This window comes from Magallana gigas, chromosome 8, assembly GCF_963853765.1.
Source record: "Magallana gigas chromosome 8, xbMagGiga1.1, whole genome shotgun sequence".
Classification (NCBI taxonomy): Eukaryota; Metazoa; Mollusca; class Bivalvia; order Ostreida; family Ostreidae; genus Magallana; species Magallana gigas.
Genome location: NC_088860.1, coordinates 24,304,506 through 24,327,218, shown reverse-complemented (window position 1 = coordinate 24,327,218; position 22,713 = coordinate 24,304,506). Strand labels below are relative to the sequence as shown.

Genomic DNA, 22,713 nt, shown 5'->3' with positions numbered 1-22,713 from the left:
GAGGGAAGGAATTTTGTTTGAATATAAAACTCTTCCTAATCTGTCTCTCATTAACATTTAAACAATGACAAATTTATTTTTTAGAAGGGGGGAAGGGTAGTTCATTCGAGTATGCAAGTAGCTAGCATTGCAGGAAAAATACATGTACTAGTACATAACCCGCGTTCATCTTTGATATCATATCGTGGATATTATATCAAGGGTAGTTCATTGACCTTAAAAACAGCACTAACTGTATAATATATTTAGGCTACTTGCGTTCTTACACAATGTATTTTTCTGTACAGATGATTAGAAAATGACGCAGGTACTGCATTATTACATGATCTGTATTCAATAATAGGTAATGCGCTTTTGTTGTCACATACTAGTATTCTGTACAGGGCTTGATAAGCAACAGATTTTTTCACCATTTCTTACTTGATCTTTTGACCAGCACTGTTCTCATAATAAACTTGATATAAAACCAACAAAATAAACACAGTCATACAATTTTTATCAATCATAAAATGATCCTTAAACTCTTTTTAAAACCATATAATTAAAGACCATTTACTTCAGTCTTCACTGATGCCTCTCGTTCTATAAAATTATACAAAACTGTAACAACAACCAAATATTGGTTTAATATTAATGCATCACAGTTCGTCTTTTTCCATCAGAAAAAGGTATAATTTTTTGGCGACTTCGGAAAGGTCTCTATAAAAATCTAATTCCGTATCTTGGTGGTACAGTTTTAAAAAATTATCATGAAGAGATTTAAATTTGACAGTGTGTTCTTTAAACTGTTGAAAGCAGGAATCTTTCAGCTTCATGGCGGCTTTTAGAATGACCTCTGTTGTACTCTCGAATTCCCGCTGAGGAATGTTTTCTAATAGATTGCCCACTATTTCACAAAATCCGTTCTGCAGGAGATGTTCTAGAAGTGGAAAGCTGAAAATACACATAAACATGTAGTTATACTGTAATCTATACATATAGACTCAATGCGCATACGTATTAATCTTACGAAAAGTGAAACAAGTTTTTATCATTGCAATGCCTGAAATACACAGCAAAATCGTTTTTAAATTACTGTCAAACTGACTTTTCTTTTTTTGGGGGGGGGGGGGGCGCGAGTTGCCAATTTTTATGGAATTCTGTGGCTTCATATCATCTGCAATTTTTTTTCTACATCATCAATTCAAAAATCGTATCTGAATAAAAATCGCCGGAAAGTAAATGTACATGTACGTAATATAGAATTAAAAGGAAAAATGTTGCACACCAAAAAAAATCAAAAGAGGTTTTAGATTTTATTTTGCATTGCTTACTTCTGGTACTGTGTGAGCAGCTCCTCAGAAGAATGGTGTTTGTTGTCCTTGGTTACAGACTGATGTTCCTCCAATAAATCCACTACCAGCGTTAAAGTTCTTTCGCTAAGCTTTGTAGCTTCCTCCGAGGTACCTGGCAACGTAAACAACTTGGCGAGGACACTGAACCCTCCCAATTCACCGAACTTGGTCTGAGCGTACGGAAAGTTGCGAACCATTGCAGACAGGGCAAAAAGCAGCTTCTTCTTGACAGGCAACTCTACTTCCGTTGAAAGCGCGCGCACAAAGTGATGCAGTACCCCCTCTTTGATACAGTAAACTTTCACTTTTGGGTTACTAAAAGCAGAAAGATTTGATTGGTTTAAAAAATTTTAATTACACATCTTCCTTGTTAAACTTTTAAATGACAAAACATTTGATTTGTTTACAAAACCATTCCATTAAACAGCTTTAAAGTTTAATTTTTGGATGACAAAAACATAGAAGAGGAATTACACAAATCATACTTTTGAAGCGATGTTGCTAGAATTGCCGAGGAAATAGACCTCATCTCGGCATTGGAGTCGTTTAGATTCTTAATGACCAGTTTCATTCCGCCAATGTCACAAAACAGAATTGCATTATCAATCTGAAGAGAAAAAAAAATCATAGAAAAAAATTCCCACTACTAGTATATTAAAATGCAGATCAACCAAGCTCTTAAAATTCTTGATTGAAACTTTTTTGTCCACCATTTTGTTTGGACCGGCCCTTCGTAGCAATACACACGTGAAAGCTTATCCTTGAAGTTCAGTAAACACGAATACGGAAGTAAAAATTAAAGATATCTAGATCTGAAGGTACGTGCACATACACTCCTCGTAACAAGCACGAATCCGAGTTTGTAAAGGTATGATTTTTTCACGTTTAATTATTCAAATCATAGTTCCATGTTATTTCAGACTATTGCTTTTATATTAGTTGTGAAACCTACTTGTTTTGTTTTTTAAATAGACAAACATTTAAAAGACATGCATACTGCATTATTAATGATTAACGAAAACGAAAATAGTTTTGACATCTGATTATGTAATGCCCAACAGGTCCCGGTGACTTTGTACATTTGTAAAGACCGGAAAACATTAAACCTAACGGCATTGGCTGCATACCATTATAAATACATTTTTCAGTGTCGTTGCCTGTGATAAAACAATGTATAGATTTTGTACTATACAGTCCAAAAACTTCAAATGACATATAATTGGGGCGCAAGCGGGGTTTGCTTATTTACATTCAAATATTTAATTAATCGCACAATTGCTGAAATTTTTTTATAAAGATAAGTAACAAGGAATCATTCTTTGACTTTTAAGGATGATAATTTCGGCTGGGGTGTGATCGAATCTATCGGAAAGCCCTTCGACCTTTACCGGATTTGATCAGGCCCCGACAAGAATTATCACCTCACAGACCCATTTTAACAAGACCTTGGACTTTCAGTAGGACTTGCTATCTATTTCTTGCATCAAAACAAGGTAGAACTGACGTGATTTCAGCGAAACATGCAACGACTGCGTAGTCTTAGCTCTAAAGCCAGGTGAATATTGTTGATTTCAAATTTGCTAGCAATAGAATACACATGCCTTTGTCACAATGCTGTTTGACACAACTACCCAAAATCCAAGCTATTGTTAAAATGGTTCTAATACTCAAAGGATGATTCCTTATTTCCTGCAGTGTTTATGATCAATGGCAACAATACACCATTTATTTTTTAAACGTGTGTATGGGTAATTGCGTTCTCCTTACTATGAAGTTTCTGGATCGTATAAACTTTTATCTAAAAAGTATAACACACCTGGTGCAGGTAGTCCAGCAGCGTCTCCATGACATCCACACGCTCCGTGGTATCAAGAGAACTGGAGTTCAACATGGAGGTCAGTTCTAGGACTGTCTCTCGATCCGTCTTGATGTCCATGTGTAGTCCCTCTAGATCTTTCTTCAGTTCTTCGTAGCTCTTGTATTTCTTCTTCACCTCTTCCATGCGCTGCAAAATGGCAATTCATTACAAGAATTTAATATTGAGGATCACACTGGGAGAATATGATGATATGCTGTCATAGTATAATATATCAAGAATGGTCCAGTCTGCATATGAACAAACTAGAACGATACCCAAAATGTCATACAGCTAATTTTATATTCTTTTTATAGTCCCTTCTATAAAACATGTTCATTTTATCAACAATTTATCCTTAACCCAATTCAAGTAGTATCGATCACAAATTATGATATTTGCTACTGTAACAACTTTTGTCTCAAACATTGAGTTTTACAAGTCTAGTAACGGTTTTGAACTTAATTTACCGTAGGCTCTCATAAAACATAAATACAGTTTTAAAAGCAGTTTCCACAATGAATTTCAGGTCTCTTTTTTTCGATAGCGATATCTATCTTTTAAAATTTGTTATTTGCACATTGTTGTATTTTCTAGATCCTATGGAATCTGCATTGCTGTAAATCATGAAGTTTTGGTCGAATATCGAAGCAGCTATAATTTAAGCTTTTTGAAAGCAAGACATGACTCCAATCACCTCGTAAAGAATACTCAATATCAGTACCTAATTACTCTGAACGTAACCAATCATAAGGGACTGTAACATAAGATGTTGACTTTATGTGATTATAAGTTACAAATATGGGTTAATGTACCGAGGTATAATGTTGTCGACCCATATTCAAAAACCAAATGCATAAATTTAACTTCTTTTAAGGAATAAGGAATCATTCTTTGAGGTGATAATTTCGGTCGGGGCGTGGTCAAATCCAATAAAGCCCGAAGGGCTTTACGATAGATAATTTCGGTCGGGGCGTGGTCAAATCCAATAATTTTAAAAGCCCGAGGGCTTTATGATAGATTTGACCACGCTCCGACCGAAATTATCACCCCATAATATTCAAAGAATGATTCCTTATTACCTATATTTATATTATTTCAAAATTATACACTCTAAAACACCATTATTTTGAAACCCCTATTTTTTATGTAGCACATGCTACGTATTACTACGTGCAGCCAATACCGTTTTTCGGTTATGCTATAAGACACGCCAATTTTGTGTCACTCATGTTTAGGAAGTTATTTGGTTTTAGGGTTCAAAATTGATTCGTAATGTTATCACAGACAAAGGCATTTGAAAATGTAAATATTCGTAGTTTTAAAAAACAAACAACGAAAATTCTGAGACTATGGCATAAGCAATTCATGTCCCCTACCGGCCCCCATCCCTCAACTAATTAACATTGAATGGAGGTTTGCAAGTTTTCTCAAGTTTAAAACAAAATGAATAAGGGATTTCTCGTCTCTTACACTAAGTGCATTAAGGATTTCTCGAGTATTACATGTATACATCGAGCACATATAAGATTTCTCGAATTTTACACCGACTGTCTATACGAGTTCTATTTTTGATTATTGTTAGGTTCTTTAAAGGGTCACGATTTTGGTCAAAAATTTTATCTCCGATTTTAATGTTTACAGTGATTCAGTAAGGCATTTTTAATATGCAACCAAAATTTGAGTGTCATTTGTTGAGTTATAAGCAAGTTACAGCGCTTACAATTCTTTGCTATGTAAACAAAGCCTTTGTTTACATTTTGAATGTTGAAGTGAAAATTATACTTTTAGACCAAAAATAATGTGTTAAACGTTAGGAACTGTTTGTTTATACTTAAAACGAATAAGAAGATAAACAAATCAGTTTGAAAAAGATTTTTTCTGGTATATTGAACCTATGTAAACAAAAACAGGGCACGAGCCTTATTTACATTACAAAGAGTTGTGAGCCCTGTATCTTGCTTATAACTCTACGACTGACTCTCAAAATTAATTTGATCATTAGAAATGCATTCCTAAAGCATTGTAAATAATAAAAACAGAAAAATAAAATTTGACCAAAATCGTGACCATGCCTCTTTAATAGCGTGAAAGTAGTGCAACGGAAGATTAATACCATTCTCAGTTTTTAGATACATTCATTACTGACTATAGGTATTATCATTATTAGGTAATAAGATAATATAAACTGCTTTTAAAATATCTTGATTTTATTGGAGGCTTAACTCTCTTAGGTAGAACGTTAACATTTATTTTCTGGGATACAAAGATAAATTTCCTTTCATTAATTATTATTTATCAATAATAAACAACCCCTATAGTAATGGACAATGTTCCCCATTCCGATTCTTGTAAAGTTGTGCATATCTATGATAATCTACGCCTACTTTTCGAAAACAACGCCCTTATTATGTTCCGACTGCTATCTTAAATCATGGGAGAAGAAGCCCCGGTACCTATATTCAATTTGACATAAGTTTAAAGAGGAGGTCAAGGGCTTGTTTCATGTCGTTTTTAGAGAGTCTGTAGGCATTCTAGCTATATTTCAATATTTCATTAGTAAAAAATCGACAAAACTCCGAAATTTGTTACTTATTTCCTTCATATTTAATGGAAAATGGCACTTTAAAACATCGTTTTCCATTGTATTTACCGGAAATTTTAGCCCCGGTACACCCTATCAAACAAAGCTATTGTTATGAAGCAACATAGAAAAAATTTATATCTTGAATTTCATAAACCTGTATGCACCTATCAATTACTAGATCTTGACCTTAAATGGAGGAATACGTGGTTCAAAAAATTCCCCGGTCTCTTAAACACGACACACAGAAAACTAATCCGACACTGATGAGCAGTGAAAATTACGCAAGTTAATTTCTGGTGGCATAAAAGTTGGGTGCCTGTTATTTGATACATAGATGCCCTATGCAGGCCGGCGTCAGGGGAGTAATTGCAGAAAACACCCACACAAAACCTGGTAAAGAAATATCGAGATAGAAAGACATTTTTCTTCCCAACATATCATTTACCTATTAATCTGAACATACTTAACATGTGTGTAAGAAATATGTAAAAGGCAATCCATCGTGGTATAAAAAAATTAAAAATAAATGTTTCAAACTGTTTCGTATTTTTTTATCATTTCAGGACAGACTCGGGGCGATGGAACAGCAACAGCAATGCGCCGTCAAATGTGATTTGTGCGGTACCAATGAGAATGCTACGAAGTTTTGCATGCACTGTAGAGAGACCATGTGCGGGCACTGCTCCGAGATCCACTCCAAAAGCATAGCCTCCCAGGCCCATGAGATCATACGACGGAGCCTGGTCTCATCCTACGACATTCTGGATGACATGAAGTGTTCCGTCCATCAGAGCAAGCTCTGCGAGATGTATTGTGTCACGTGCGACAAGATCGTCTGCACCAAATGTGTCACCGACAACCACCGCGGCCACGAGTTCGACCAACTCGATAAACTTTTCAAGACGAAGCCAAAAGAATTTGAGACCCTCTTGAAGGATTTCAATCAAATCGTAACGCCGAAATATTTGAGAGAGTGTGAAATTCTTGAGAAAAGGTTGTTGGAAATAGAATACAACCAAGCAGCTACGGAAACGGAGATCCACGATCAAGCAGAGGCTTTTAAAGCATGTGTTGGTACACTGGAGGAAAAACTGAAGAGAATGTCACAAGTGGTCATAAAGAGTGAAAAGCAACCGATCAAAAATGCATTAGCATCGAAGCGAGAAAATTATACACAATTACAAAAGACCATTAAAGAAATGCAAGTTGTGCTGGAGAAGCATCACATAGCAAACATTCCGCTTCTGCTTAATAACATAAGGCAGCGCCTGTCTGCTCTTTCGTCGGAAGAAGACATTGCTATCCATACTGAGACTGCAGTGTTCGAAAAATATGAAATTTCCTTGGAAAGATTGGAAACCTTCTTCGGACAGTTCAGCGTTGGAACACCGGGTGACCTACGAAAAAGAACACTGCCGCCCGTGAAAACACCAATATCTGTCAAGAAAGTCATAGAAATACGTGGAACTTCGCCCCTGTCCTCCGTGACAATAGCCAATGAAAAGGAGCTGCTCATCAGCGGGGACAAGTATGGTTTTCAGATCAGTAAGGAAAGCGGTAATGTGCAAATGGAGGTGTTTCAGAAATTTGGACTTCGTGAGCCAGCTGTTGTCTTGTCTAATGGACTGCTCGTGGCTCGAGATGGAAAATGTCCCAACAAGATCGTCAAAATCTTGTCCAACCAGGTTCGAACCGTCTTTTTGGATCTTACTGTTGATATCATCACAGGACTTCACATAACACGAAAGAGCGAGATTCTGGTGTCCGTGGTGCAGTCCGAGGACTGTTCGGGAGAAGTCTTGAAGTATGACAAGCTAGGAGAGGCAGCTTTACGGATTTACCAGAAAGAATCGGGCGAGGCTCTATTTGCCTACCCGACCTCTGTCACGGAGAATCTGAATGGAGACATCTGGGTAGTGGACAAAGAGACAGATTCTATTGAGATCCTCGACCGGTTTGGGCTCTACAGGTTTACGTACAAGAACAGTGACATTTTGAAGAATTTTAAGCCGCATTCTCTAACCAGCGACTCTAATGGGAACATTCTGATATCGGACCGAGGAAACCAGACGATCCACGTGATCGATAGAGATGGGCGGGCGCTGAGATACCTGGACACTGCCAGTCTGGGCATCAGTCCCACTGGGCTAGCAGTGGAAGCCCCTGGGCTACTGTGGGCTCTGGACAGTGATAAGAGATGCTGCTCCCTTCTGAATTACTTTTGAATTACCTGTAACTCCTTGACACGTGTTGTGGTATTTTGAAAAGAAGGCTGGGTGGTTAACAAATTAACAATCAGTTGTTTCGTAACTTTTTAGATAACATGTATTTAGCTATAAACTATCATTTAAAAAAGCATAAAAATTAAAAATCTTTCTAATTTAGCTTTAAATTTTGAACATTTTGCTATATTTCTAAACAGATCTTCTTTATAAGGAGATTAATTTTTACAGAAAATGGCCACAACTATCAAGCCCTCTTACTATAATCACTCTCTTTAACCTACATACATGTATTTCGACATGTAAAGAAATTGGGTCTTATAAAAATTGTCTTTAAGTTATACAACCTCACGTTGTAGAACAACTAAAACGTGTTTTTGCACTTCACGATTTATTTCCGTTCACTGTTCTGTCAATCAAACATCCCACGGGATTTACACTGCATATACATATGTTATATACAATAAAAATTGTACATTTCATGGATGTGTCATACACCCATGAAATGTATGTCTTTAATATGTTTCATTTTCTCCATACAGTATGTACAAATAAACAAGACATGACGTTCTGTTTTTCAAAAAAATTTTACTGTGCTAATATTTTGCAATGAACAAAATTTTTTTCTAACTTATTTCTCGAGTATTTGATATTGCACTACCAAACAGCTGTTGTAGTTTTAAGGCACATGGAAATTGTGCTGGTCTTGTGTGATCATAAAATATATGATGGATATTAAAGGTCCTTATATGGGATAGGTACCTTAAAGGCACAAGGTCTTCTGTGAAATATCCTGTCTCTTAATTTACAAACAATAAAATGGATAATTGAATTTTTGGGGTTTTAAATTGTTCATCTTTTTCTTCAATATTTTGCAGTCTATATTACAAAAATTACTCATTTCCATCACTTATTATTAAGTAACCACATACACACACACACACACACACACACACACACACACACACACACACACACACCTGCATGTATATCATCATTACAATGATCTCAAATTAGAGGTTTATATAAGCTTTAAATATTTCTCTTCCTGCCATGTCAGTTGTAATTACCAAATTTAGATTTCCAATAACTCATCACGTGACAGTATACATGCAATTATAACCTACATTTACAACATCAAAACACCATTCCATATAAGGAGACTTTTAAGAATATGATCAATGGTAAACAAAATCTTCAATTCAATGGTTTTATACTTGCAATATTATTAATGTACAACTGGGATAGTATCAGTATGAAATATGTGGGCAAAAGTTTTGATTGCAGGAACTGTCAAACACTGCATGTTCTTTCACATGTATGTCTTTGTGGGTGTTTTATTACTACTGTTGTGAAAAACTCTTAATGTACACTTATGGCCTCAGCATTCATCTTTTATGAATTACAAAACATGGCTGTGAAACACATCCAAGGTATGACCTAAGCATAACATTCTCTCCATTTGAATACAGAACAAAATTGAATAAAACATATCCAAGCCAAATTTATTGATAGGTTTTTGTGTAATTAAAAAATTTCCGATGTACCCATTTCAAACTGTTTAATGCTCTGCATCCAAAAACAGATCTGAAGAAAAGCACTACCGTATATAGATAACACTATTGCTTAATGCTGTGCTTTATATAGTCAAGATTTGTGAAAAAACATGAAGGGTTCATGACTTTCACATTATCTTATTTCCAATACAAAGCAAAATGCCAAAATTACCTTTATTTAAATATATAAATTTTTTCTTATAAAATGCATTTCTTTGATAAATTTACAAACTGGTAAATAATGAGCAATTTATTATACTAGTCAAACCCAACTAAAACATCACATCACTGTGTATACAGGAACAAGATTAATATGAAAAGCAAACAATGATTTCCATTGTTTTAGGTATCTAGGTCTTCTCAATGGGGTCTGAACACAATTTTCATTTGACACAATTTAGAACTTTTATGAAGTACATGCAGTTAATTTCCTTTTAATATTTTGCTCTGGAAAAGGTTTCAATAACTCACTATCTCTCATAAGGCTCCTAGAGTTGTCCCCTCTCTAACATGTCCTTTAGCATACTGGTACTCCAAGTTTTTCAAATAAAACTTTACACATTTGTCAAAATCTTTCCTAAGATACATGTAACAATTAAATATGGTTACTGCAGATCTAGAATCCATTGTAATAAAGTCATTGTATAATAGAAACCGCCAGAGAGAAATCTACACGCCCCGTTTATGATTGGTCGAAATATACAGCAGCTGAAACTGACAAGAAACTGACAGGACTGAAATTGACATGCCCTGTTTATGGCATGGTTGAAACCTACAGCGACTTAAGAAAAATCACGGACTGCACAAAATAATCATAATGATGTTGGAATCAAAGTCTAACAGGAGACGATATGGCTGTTTCTTTTAGCAAACAAACTTATGTTTATTAACAGTAATTTAGTGAATTTTACTTACTTTTCATAATCAAATTTTTAATTAGTTAAAAGAAAGATGTTAATATAAACAATAAAATACTTTCTTTGATGATTCATGCAGGTTATGAAGGTAGCAATCATTGCAGAAAAAATTTACATAACCTGCTAACACAGGTTATGTATATTTTCTGCAATGTTTCTGCTACTTTCAAATCCCATGTGAATCACCAAAGAAAGCATTTTATTGTTTAAATGAAGCATGAAGCCAAAGTACTTGACAGATTTGAGTAGATATTCTAACATAAGAAGATGGTATTTAACATTTATTGATTTTTAAGTTGTGGTTGAATTTGAGAGTATGGAGAGCTGTAGGAAACTCCCTGAATGTGTTCATCATTTTCCCAATGTTTTTGACCCAACAATCTAGAACACTGTAAACTTGCTATAGGCCTTTTATATGTGACTTATAATTTTAAAATTTTAAACTCATGTTAGGAACAGAGAAATAAATAGACAAATTTTAATATGGGTATGTGAAACGGTCGATGATAAAGATGATGTACATGTAGTTGAAATAGTCATAAACAATTCATAATTTCAGCATAATATACAAGTATACAGTAATTCTTTTTTTAACAGAGAACATATAGTTTGATTATATAAACATCAACCCAAAATGAAGATGAAATAGTTACCGTATATCCCGGTTCTTGTTTGTGTCACAAAATTTGTGAAAATGGGGGGGGGGGGGGTGTTAACTTGTTTTATTTGCATCAGTCATTCTTTTTGATTTAAAAATGTTCTTACATGTATATAGCAAACAATACCAGATATATAAATTTCTGCCTTTTTCATATTTTGCAAAGTAAAAGTGATCAAAAAAGTAAAATATCAAATCATCACGAAAACTACCAAATATAATGTGCTTTGTCTACAAATGACATATAGAGTTAAGCTGACCATCAGGATAGATTTGAATTAAAAATCTAAGCCATAACTGTCTCCATCTTCAACATACTTCAAGAACTCAACATGAGGACTGATCAAGGTTATTAATAAGTATTGTTCTTTTAAAGGATCTTATATTGCATTAACTTCTACATGGTTTCAATTAAATTTGTAATATAAAACTAACATATTATCTCTAAATAGCGCCCCCAGTGCTTAGAAAATTGTGAAAAGGTGGCGGTTATTTGGTACTTGTGTTAAAAATAATTTCTGTGATATACCGGTGTGTTTTCACTCAATACTGTTTGAAAAAAAAAATTGAGAAAACTCTTAATGCTTGTTCTAGATTCTTTCCTTCAAAATCAGATAATTCACTCAATTCATATATTTATTGAATCAGAAGTATTTAAAAAAAAAAAAAAACTCAACCTTTAGGGTCTGCAATACACAACCAGTGGGTCACTTTTACTTTCAGAAATTATTCATCATTAAATACATGTAAGACATTCATAGAATATTCGTTTGTTTTTAACATTTATAGTGATTCTACCTTATGTACATTTTTCCTAACTTTCATAGTTTCATTTTCACTTATTTTCAAGATGGCTGCCTTTCAACTAGTTTCTTGGGGAATATTAAGGAAAACTGAGACAATTGAATGAGAAATTAAGATATATGGGGAGTCGAAATGTTCTGCATTATGAATTTTTTAGGGACTAGAAACACTCAATGAAAGCTAATGTTATTATAAGGGAACAAAAGGGGGCCCCTTTTTTGATAACTGAAAAAAGCTGGAGAGGCTCTTAAAAGGGCAGAAGCGCTTATTGAGAATAATATGGTAAAATGTACAATGAATTCTTTAACAATACATCTATGTAATCAAAGCTTAATCTCCATTTTTATCTGATCAACCATGGTCTATACGTTTAATAGCAAGAAATCTTAGAAATATACAACCTAAGATTACTTTAAACTCCTGTTTCATAACTTTAATACTGTAAATTCCTAATTAAACACGAGGAATCTGCGTAAAATTGTGAGAAGCACCTCTCACAGATTTTTAAAATCTCGTTTTTTATACTCTGAGATTCGAGCATTATAAGAAAATAGGATAAAAGTTCCGCATTCATGATTTTATATTCTCACGTTTTGATACAAAACACCAGGATCGGGGAATTAAGTACTCGCGTAAAATAAGGAATCTACAGTATACATGCATGTCTAAAAATCTTATATTTATATCAGTTTCGTGAAATGTTTAAATGATCGGTGTGATAAACATCTATCAACATTTAAGTATGCCTACACTTCGATAGATGTCGAACATGTTTTTAATAAATAGATAAAGAGTTGTTAATATGAAATTATCACTTTTGTTGTTATGACTATTTCTCATCATATTTTATAAACACGTTATCTTTATATCCAGACTGACTGATTATAAGCCCAGACTTTAAAAGTCTAAACAAAAACACAGCAGTTTACAACTAACATCCAAATAAACAATTCCTTTCATGTGTGACCACCATCAAACATTTTAATTGGTTAAATGAATATTTATGTATTTAAGGGATGACTTTATTTTATTCTTTGAGCATTATGAAGTGCAAAGGGTTTTATAATTAGATTTGATTACACCTTGACTTTATTTGATTATCTAATAATGTTTGAAATATTTACAATATCCAGTGTCTTTGCCTTTGACAACACTGTACATATCAATTTTGTAATGTAAAGTCCAATACATTTAATCAATGACTATCTCAATATTTAATCGTACAATTGCTAAGAATTATATGAATATAAATAATAAGGAATCATTGTTTAAATACTATTAGGTGATCAAATACGATCGGCATAATAAAATCAATCATAAAGCCCGAACATTGGATTTGATCACCCTTAACTGTATTTGATTACCTCATAATATTCAAAAAATGATATTGTATTCCTTAATTACTTACATTTATATTATTTTTTGCAATCGTAAAATTATATAAAATTAAAATATTGACATTTCTATGTTATTTTTTTCTCTAAATTATGCAAACCCAATGCACCCCACAGTATGCCAATTTCCTCATTGATGAAACGTACTGGACAATACATTACAATATTGATTTGTGGTGCTATCACAAAAACACTGGCAAATGTAAATATATATAATAATAGAAGTTTAAAACATTTTTTGATTTTCACAATTAACATAATAAATTAATCTATCAGTTCTTACCTCCGTGTCTTCATCGTCAATCTTGTTGACTCTGAATTCTTTCAGTGCTTTTTTCAGGTCTTCTGGTGTAAAGAGCTTCTTTTCAGTATTGACTATTCCTACAGTTAAAACATAGGAAAATAACTTAAAAGTATTGACTATTCCTACATTTAAAACATAGTAAAAAAATAACTTACAAGTATTGACTATTCCTACAGTTAAAACATAGGAAAATAACTTACAAGTATTGAAGTATTGACTATTCCTACAGTTAAAACATAGGAAAATGACTTACAAGCATTGAAGTATTGACTATTCATACATTTAAAACATAGGAAAATACTGTGAAATCATTAGATTTCGTGGTGGCTCATTTTTCGTGGAATTCGTGGGTACCTCTCATCCACGAAATAACATCCATCACGAATTGATGAATTAGGGTAATAAAGTCATATTCCCTTTTGTAGATATATATGAATACATGAAATTACGTCCCCACGAACCTGTAAAATTTAAGTCATCCACGAAAATTGGCCCCCACGAAATTTAATGATTCCACAGTAACTTACAAGTATTGAAGTATTGACTATTCCTACAGTTAAAACATAAGAGAATGACTAACAAGTATTGACAATTCCTACTTTCAGAACATATCATGATAATAAATCTGTATTGGCTATCAATACAATTAAAACATGATCCTGATCAATTAGTATGGACTATTTCTACAATTCAACCATAGGATAATGACAAACTGTTTACACATTGACTATTCCTACAGTCTGAACAAAACTTCTTAACTGGTTTGAATTAACTATTTCTATATACAAATATAATGCAAGATCAAAACTTGTCTGTATTAATCACTGACCATTACTACAAGTAAAACATAGAAGTATAACTTGTCAGTATTGATTCCTCCTACAGGTAGAGCATAGGATTATAACTTGTTAGTAATTACTATTCATAAAGTTTAAATACTTGTTTATAACTTGTCAGTAATTACTATTCCTACAGTTAGACCATAGGATTATAACTTGTTAGTAATTACTATTCATAAAGTTTAAACACTAGATTATAACTTGTCAGTAATTACTATTCCTACAGTTAGACCATAGGATTATAACTTGTTAGTAATTACTATTCATAAAGTTTAAACACTAGATTATAACTTGTCAGTAATTACTATTCCTACAGTTAGACCATAGGATTATAACTTGTCAGTAATAACTATTCCTACAGTTAGACCATAGGATTATAACTTGTCAGTAATTACTATTCCTACAGTTAGACCATAGGATAATGACTTCTTAGCATTGACTATTCCTCCGATTTCCGATTAGAACATTGGATCATGACGGTATTTACTAAACATGCATGTAGGTAGATCATGACAGTATATGCATGTAAGGTATTTACTATTCCTACAGTTAATACACATAGAATCATATTTTGTTGGTATATACATGTACCGACTATTCCTACAATTATTAAATTGTAAAACACAGGATCAATATCATTGAGAATAGTGATTTTCAATACTCTTGTGCTGTCTTTCGATTTCAAGAGGGACAACTCTGTTAGACTTAACCGTCTACCTTGCTTTCCTTCCTGGCTCCAGTATTTTAGTCCACCGTCGCCCTCCATCAGCTTAGCCTCTCTTTGACCTGTGTCCATATTTAGTCGAATGTGAAGACCTTTTGGAACAGCTTGACCTAAAAATTATAAAAATATTGCTAAATGCAATTTCCTGTGAATGGTCTAACGTATGTTTATTTTATGTGCATAAATTTGCTTCATGTTTATAGGTAATACAGCAGGGTTCATGACCGGTACCCCAGGTAGACTGCAAGCCATGAGGACAATCACACCAGTAGAAAGTAAGACCCATCATGTGCTTTACATTGCTCATATTTCTTATTGATAACATTTATAAACTATTTCAGTCACAAAAACAAGTTGTTGAATTCCAATTTCTTACTGGTTAACTCATGAAATCAAGTTACAGCAAAAGAAAGCTGGTTAATGGAACTTCTCAACACATTTGCTAAGGAAGGATTTTTCTCTAGTACCGGTAAATTGAGTTTACCTGGCTTGACCTCCTGCCAATCTTTTGTAGGGTAGAACACATCCAGGTTGCTGAAATCTGGAGCCCCCTCTTCCTCCGTTGTCACCGTAGCTGTTCACGAATAAGATGATCAAATATTAATTCGACCATAACTGCTACAGAATCATATTATTCACAAATACATGTACCGGCCTGCAGTCTTTTATTATAAGTTTACTTCAGCATCAAGAGAACTGTAAGTTTAACAGTGAAATATTTCTGTACATTTAGTGCATGCAGGTATCATAATTTTCAAGAGATAGTTATCCTCACAATTCAATTAGAGATATAATTTCATTGTATGACAAATATGACCTTCTTTTCGACAGAAATATTTCAGCATCAACATCATTGTGAACAAATGGTACGTTAACCATTTAGACTTAATACCATATGCTATTAGTTTAAGGGAACATGCCATGAACAAAAGACAAAAACTGTGAGAATAAAAATTCTATCTTACATGTAGTGACATACACTAATGGCCTAAGACCAATTCTCGCTAAGTACAATTTCTTGCTTGTGCATTATTATGTCACTTATCAACAAATAAATTTGCATGGTGGTGAGAAATAGTTCAACCACTGGTAGGCAAGAATTGGTCTAATGCCAGTATAATGCTGACTTTGCAGCGATCTTTAAGAAAAGTTTGGGTCATGTCATGATTTCTTAGGAATTTAACATAATATGATTATAATTTTAACATACTTGTTCTTTTTTCTATCAATATGACAAACAACTTGAAAAATCAGCAAAAAAAAAAAAATCTAAATTTTGGGTGAGAACATCTATTCTTCTTAGTTACCATCATCATCTTCAGAGTCAGGTACAACGGTAAGAGCACTTGTCTTGTCTGTGACAATATTGGGATTTTTGTCTGTCTTTAAGGGAGGGGAACTACTGCCACCATTCTGTGTGTTGTCCAAAGCCTCCTCACTCCTCACTACCATGTTGTAACAGCTGACTGAGAACAGGATCAGGCTCACACATGTTACCAGTTTTACCCCCAGTAGTAGCCCCTGCATCTCAAGTGCTCGATTTCTGTCCCTGCTTTCCTGTGGGTAGCCTAACTTCAGTCGTGTGTCATTATCTTTTACCAGTATTATGTGACTCTCATTCTAAAAGTCGGTAAAATGAAATCATGTATAATATCTCTCATAGACCATATGTCTACGTCATGTTCGAGAAAATTCGAGATCGTCACACGTGTGGAGCTCTCCTCTTTTTTCAACCGTGTTAGCGTGTAACCATCTCGCATGACGCTTAATAAGTTGCAAATCTTTCACATTGGATAATCAAAAGCTATTAATTCTTACTGCACATTTATAAATTAACATAAATATAGAAATGTTATTAAAATATCAGCTGATTTCACAGATGAACAAGAAGAAGACAATGGGATATTGTCATCGATTTTTCAGTGTTGAAGCACATTGTATGTAATTTTATCTCACCTTTCTGTCATAGATGCAGTGTTATTTGGCCATAAGCACACTCCATACATTCATTTCTATAAAATGCTATTTTTACCGGTTAACTGTTTGCATCAGATTTCTTATTTCACACCTGGCGCCTTGCTGTTGATACACGTCACTTTAACTTTGTATATTGATCGATGGAAAAAGTACGAGGGTGTCCGAGTTTTAGGGTGGTTGACTTTAGAGTTATCTCTCTTACTACAGCAAGCTGGCCTAATGTTAATTAATTGTCATAACTCCCTAGTTTCCTTTTAAGTATACTGAACAATAACTTTTACAAATGCTAGCATTTTTTCTAAAATTAAAAAAATGATATCGGGATAGAATAGAATATGTTAAAATTGTTAAAATTTGGATCGTATGAAAGAACTACAATACCTGTACTGTGGCTGTACACATCTCATTCAAAAATCAGAAACACTTAACAACAATCTGATTCGACAGTCAATAAGCAAAAGCACCGACAGGTTCTGATTTGGAATAATGGTAAATAAATTCGTTTTCAGGCTTATAAAATTGTGCTTTCCGGTTTTTAGTTTTTCTCCTTATAACTTTAGTACATCATCATCATCAGAGGTAACAATTGACAGCAAAGCAAAAAAAAAAAAAACCAATTTTGTTTTTAAATTGAAGGCTCTCGGTATATTGCAAGATTATAACTTCTCTAAAAGATTATATAATATAAATAGATAACAAATTATTCAAAGAGTTGGCTGATCCCTTTATTTAATGTGCTAAAGTTATTGAAAATAAAGACAATATACATGTACATATACGAACATTTACTCATCTTAAATAAAATAAATAAATGATGAAGATTTAGAGATTTATGTACATGTAGATTGAAACATAAACATTCTTTGTTTTTTTTTTTAATACGAACTAAAAATGTAGCGAAATTATGATAATTATAATATTTATCATATATTTTCACAATGGTTCATCCTCTCTCTTTTTGATAGGTCAAGAGGAAGAGTGATTAATATACATTAACAAAACACATTAATTTTTTCCATACAAAGTGTGGGTATGAATTCGGAAAACGGTTTAAGAAAATGTCGTAATACCAAGTAAATTAGTATTCTTTAAAAAATGCTTTCATTATTCTAGGTATGTTAAAAAATGCGTGGTCATATCTACGAATATGTCCTTAAAAAGAACATAGCAATAGGAAGAAAGTTAAAAAGTAATTTTTGGGGGTGTTTTGGGCTTCTCAGAAGATTTGGTCACATACATGTACCAATCAAGTTCATTTAAACAATAAAATGCTTTCTTTGGCGATTCATTCGGGTAATATGAAGGTAGAGACATTGCAGAAAAAATACATAACTCGCGTTAGCGGGTTATATATTTTTTTCTGCAGTGATCGCTACCTTTTAACTAATTAATAAATTGATTATGAAAAGAAAGTATAAAATTCACTAAATTACTGTTAATGTACGTAAGTACTTTAGCTAAAAGAAATAACCAAATCGTCTCCTGTGAGACTTTGAGTCTGACATCATCATGATTATTTCGTGCTGTCCGTGATTTTTCTTAGGTCGCTGTAGGTTTCGACCAATCGGTAAACAGGGCGTGTCAAATTCAGTCCTGTCAGTTTCAGCCGCTGTATATTTCGGCCAGTTGATTACGGGGCGTGTAGATTTCAGTCTGGCTGTTTCTATAGAGCTGTGAATTAACTATTAGTTTCCGTTAGAAATAGAGGGAATGCTAGTAAGGCCAAAAAAAAAAGAAAAAGTTGTGTGTTTCGGGTAACCCGACCTAACCTACAAAAATGACCCGATCCTACCATTTTTAGTCAATAGATGTCTGATTTTATCCGATTGTGAATTTTATCTTATTTCCAATAAAAAATACGTTTTTAAATATGACACAAACAAACATTCTTAGGATTCATAAAAAAAGATATGATAAAATAAAAAAAAATCCCTAACTACCTAACCTAATTTTTTCATCAGTGTTACCCTAAACACAATTTTTTTTTAGGCCTAATACTCGGTAGATGTAAATATAATCCGGCGAACTTTTAACTTGCTGTTTATTTCTTATTGATTTTGATTATACACGAACAATTATTTTATAAAGTGTAGTCATACTAGGAATGTTATGTGCATTGTTTTGGATAATGTTATTTATTCGAAGAAAGTATAACCATGCATATACTATTATGAATATATTATACATGTAATTAAAAGAATACAAATGGACAACATTATGCATATACTAAGTATATGTCCCAAGAAAATGTGCACGTGGTTATAATAATTAACAAATTATGATTAAGGATATATCCTAAGAGATAAAGCGCACTTAACTTCATGGAATTTGGTACATGTACATGTAATTAAGAGCGTAGACATATTTAGGTTTATTATGATCGGTGTGTACTTTTTGACATGCACTGTACTCTTAAAATCTGGTTAACTGTTGTTACAAATATATATATGGCTCCAGATTTTTTTATGACATTGTTCTTACCGCTGCTTATGAAAAGGTTTCCCCTTTATCTAAACATGACAACTGGGTGTCAAAATGTTTGTAGCATAGGAAGTTGGGTATTTGAGCCATTCTAAACCAATATACAGACAGCCAGAGAGGAGGGTGTCAAACTGTTGATCTCAAAGATCACGTTACCAAAAAACTCAAGGGGCCTGTGTACATAACTCAGTGCTTCAAAACGCTGACATGATTCGGATGTCTGTTGCGCCATTTACATTGTCATAATATTTAGAAGTAAAGGTACTGTTTGTCAAAATGAGCCACATCGGAGGGGGGCATCAAGGCAGGGGGTGTCGTCATCCCGCCAAAGCATACACCCCGCGGGATTTGATACCCATCAGATAAAAAAAAAAAACTTTCAAAGACGACAACGGTATCATAGTGTTTGTTTATCTTTGGTAAGACGGCACTTCAAGAGAAAGAAACGTTGTTCTTTTGAAAGTTAATATCAATCTCTGAAGAAATATATTTTTTGATAGTGAATTCCAGTCTCTTGGGTTGCCTCCCCTTGGTTACTAGGCAGACATTTGATCTCCGCGGTGGCCAAAAAACCCTGCAGTGGTGAAAACCTCTAAAACACGACAAGGGTATACAACTAAACAATATAAACTTAACATGTATCATATAACCCATTGCTAATTGATTTTTTTTCTGCAGAGGACATCAGTGCCGGATTTTCTTGAATGCAACCAGATTGTGCCAGATTTCCATGTACACGTGTTCGACGTACTTTTAATAAATTCCCTTTCAGTATACACTAGAAAGTGATACAACACAATACTTTGTTTTCCAATACATTGGTTATATTAAGATTTTACGAAAATGTAAAACTTTGAAATTGATTTAAATAACAATAGATTTATCTAATTCCAACGTATAATACACCGATGCCATTTTTTTTCTTCACCAGGATGCAGTCAAAATTTCAATGAGCGGTTTTACTTAACCGACATTTAACCTTGGTTCCTTGAACTCAAAGATATGACAAATTTGTTTTATATTGAAATTGTGTAATAAATAAATTCAAAATCATAAGATACTCATGCAAAAAAATTTATTAATAATCACAAGATCGTGCCTGATAATTGCGGTTATATTACATGTATGACTAGATATTGTGATGCACGGTGACAAAATGTGAATGCATATGTGGAGTGCATTAATTATTAATGAATTACGAGTGACTTCATTATTTCATTTTGACGTCTTAATTAAAGTATGATAGCGAGTCCTTTCAAAAGAAACTCGAACAAAAAGGAGAGAGAGAGAGAGAGTCATAAAACTATATGTTAATTTTTGTTTTTGGTAAATTTGAGAGTTTAATTGTAAAATAAGATATTGTATAAAACATTTATTATGCTATGCAATTTTTATACAGGGGTGTACATACTGCGTTAAATATGTCTCTGTTATAAATGATTAAAATATATTTCATGTAATCGTTTAATCTCTTACTTACTTTCATCTTTTATTGCTATAAAATGTGTAATTTGATAAGCAATTTGGCTTAAAGTGACTTGCTACACCTAAAAATAGATTCTCAAATCAGCAAAAAAAATAACATTATTATAAAAATTGCAGCATAATCTATAAAAAGTATATATTAATAAGTCAAATTAGCGAAAAAGTATGCGATTTGGATAAACATTATGATTTTCAAAAATTTTGATTTAGTCAAATTGAATATGAAAAAAAATCCCCGGGCGGATTTGAACTTGTGTCCGATGTTCACAAGCCCGATACCTTAACCACTGAGCTTTGATGATACTCAACCAAAACAATTGATACTAACAATTTAACAAAGCATCTACATGTATGTGAATAGGTGACATTTTAAAGTGGTATGTGACACCTCCATATCTAAATTAACAATAACTTCCTATCGAAATTAACAATAAAATCCAGTATGATTTTATATTTTTTTTCTTTCCAAAACGTGTAACCTTACAGTATAGCGCAACGGGTTAGAGCATTAACTACGAATCTTTGAGTCATGAGCTCGAATACCCCTGGAGCTTTTGTAGTTTTTACCATTCAAAGAATGTTCAAAAATATTTTTGGTCAAAGATTGCAAAATTTTGAAAATTCTAAACCAGTGAAAGTATTTTTATTATAGTGTACTTTTATCCACATTAATATTGACAGGTGTCTCATACAACGTACATGTAAGCTTTGATATAGTGAACCACCTTAACCTCTTACAAATAATTAAACATCATACATGTGCAAAACGAACACAATGATTAATTAATCAAAAATATTTCTTGATAATTGTTACATGATGCCTTTTTCAAGTTTGTAGACATACTTGATTACAGATGTACTCCGCAAACATAATTATACTCGTCAAATCAAGATTGTAAATGTTTGTTAATTAAATTGAAATATTTCCTTTCATCCATTGTATATGTCTATATGAATAGGACACAGAATCTGCCGTTATGACCCACAACACATATTTCGACGTGTATCATTTTTTTTATTTTACTCTACATAATCATAACATTGAGACCCAAGGCTTTTATTTGACACCGGGAAAGATGACTCGACTAATTATTTCATGCTTATTTTTTATGGTATCACGGACAATTTTGTATTGAACATATTGTGATAGTTTATGACAGCAAGATGTGAATCTATTATTACATTTAAATATATCTATTATCATAAACAATTGGTATTCAACTTTTTAAAAGTCAAAGTAAAAAAAATAAATAAATAAAACAAAAACAAAAGAAACACAACGCATATTCCTTTCAACATTGGAAATCCAGTGAAACCAATGATAGAAGAAAAAAGGGGGAGGGGGTATTTTTGGGGGGGCATATTTTTCAGATTTATTACAATGTAACTCAAATGTTTGATAATATTTGCCATCTTTTCGAAATTTTAATACTCGTCCCAAAATTCAGCAAACACAAAGTAACGAAACAATGAACAGCTATCAAAACTCAGCAGAGGCAAAGAAACAAAGCAATTTGTAGTTGTTTCCAAATTTCAAAGGATGTACTTGTGACGGAATAGGACTTGTGAGTGAAAA

At 33.2% G+C, this 22,713-nt stretch overlaps 2 protein-coding genes across 4 annotated transcripts; one reads left to right on the top strand and one right to left on the bottom strand.

Moving 5' to 3' along the window:
• Positions 1-479: 479 nt before the first annotated feature.
• On the bottom strand, positions 480-17,310 carry LOC105346838 (nucleotide exchange factor SIL1). Of its 2 annotated transcripts, none has more exons than XM_034472974.2 (9): positions 17,151-17,310; positions 16,502-16,814; positions 15,679-15,768; positions 15,188-15,304; positions 13,611-13,708; positions 3,151-3,339; positions 1,820-1,941; positions 1,314-1,649; positions 480-933 (listed from the first exon to the last, which is right to left on the bottom strand). In XM_034472974.2, the coding sequence occupies exons 2-9, from the start codon at positions 16,719-16,721 to the stop codon at positions 639-641; spliced, it is 1,467 nt and encodes a 488-aa protein (XP_034328865.2). In that variant the 5' UTR covers positions 16,722-16,814; positions 17,151-17,310; the 3' UTR covers positions 480-638. The 2 variants fall into 2 exon arrangements, with proteins under 2 accessions (XP_034328865.2, XP_065924695.1); XM_066068623.1 differs by having other exon boundaries at positions 17,227-17,300.
• On the top strand, positions 2,057-8,830 carry LOC117690065 (E3 ubiquitin-protein ligase TRIM71). 2 transcript variants are annotated; one of them, XM_034472972.2, is made up of 2 exons: positions 2,057-2,202; positions 6,340-8,830. In XM_034472972.2, exon 2 carries the CDS (start codon positions 6,355-6,357, stop codon positions 7,999-8,001), a length of 1,647 nt encoding a protein of 548 aa, XP_034328863.2. In that variant the 5' UTR covers positions 2,057-2,202; positions 6,340-6,354; the 3' UTR covers positions 8,002-8,830. The 2 variants fall into 2 exon arrangements, with proteins under 2 accessions (XP_034328863.2, XP_034328864.2); XM_034472973.2 differs by having other exon boundaries at positions 2,092-2,152.
• Positions 17,311-22,713: the final 5,403 nt, after the last annotated feature.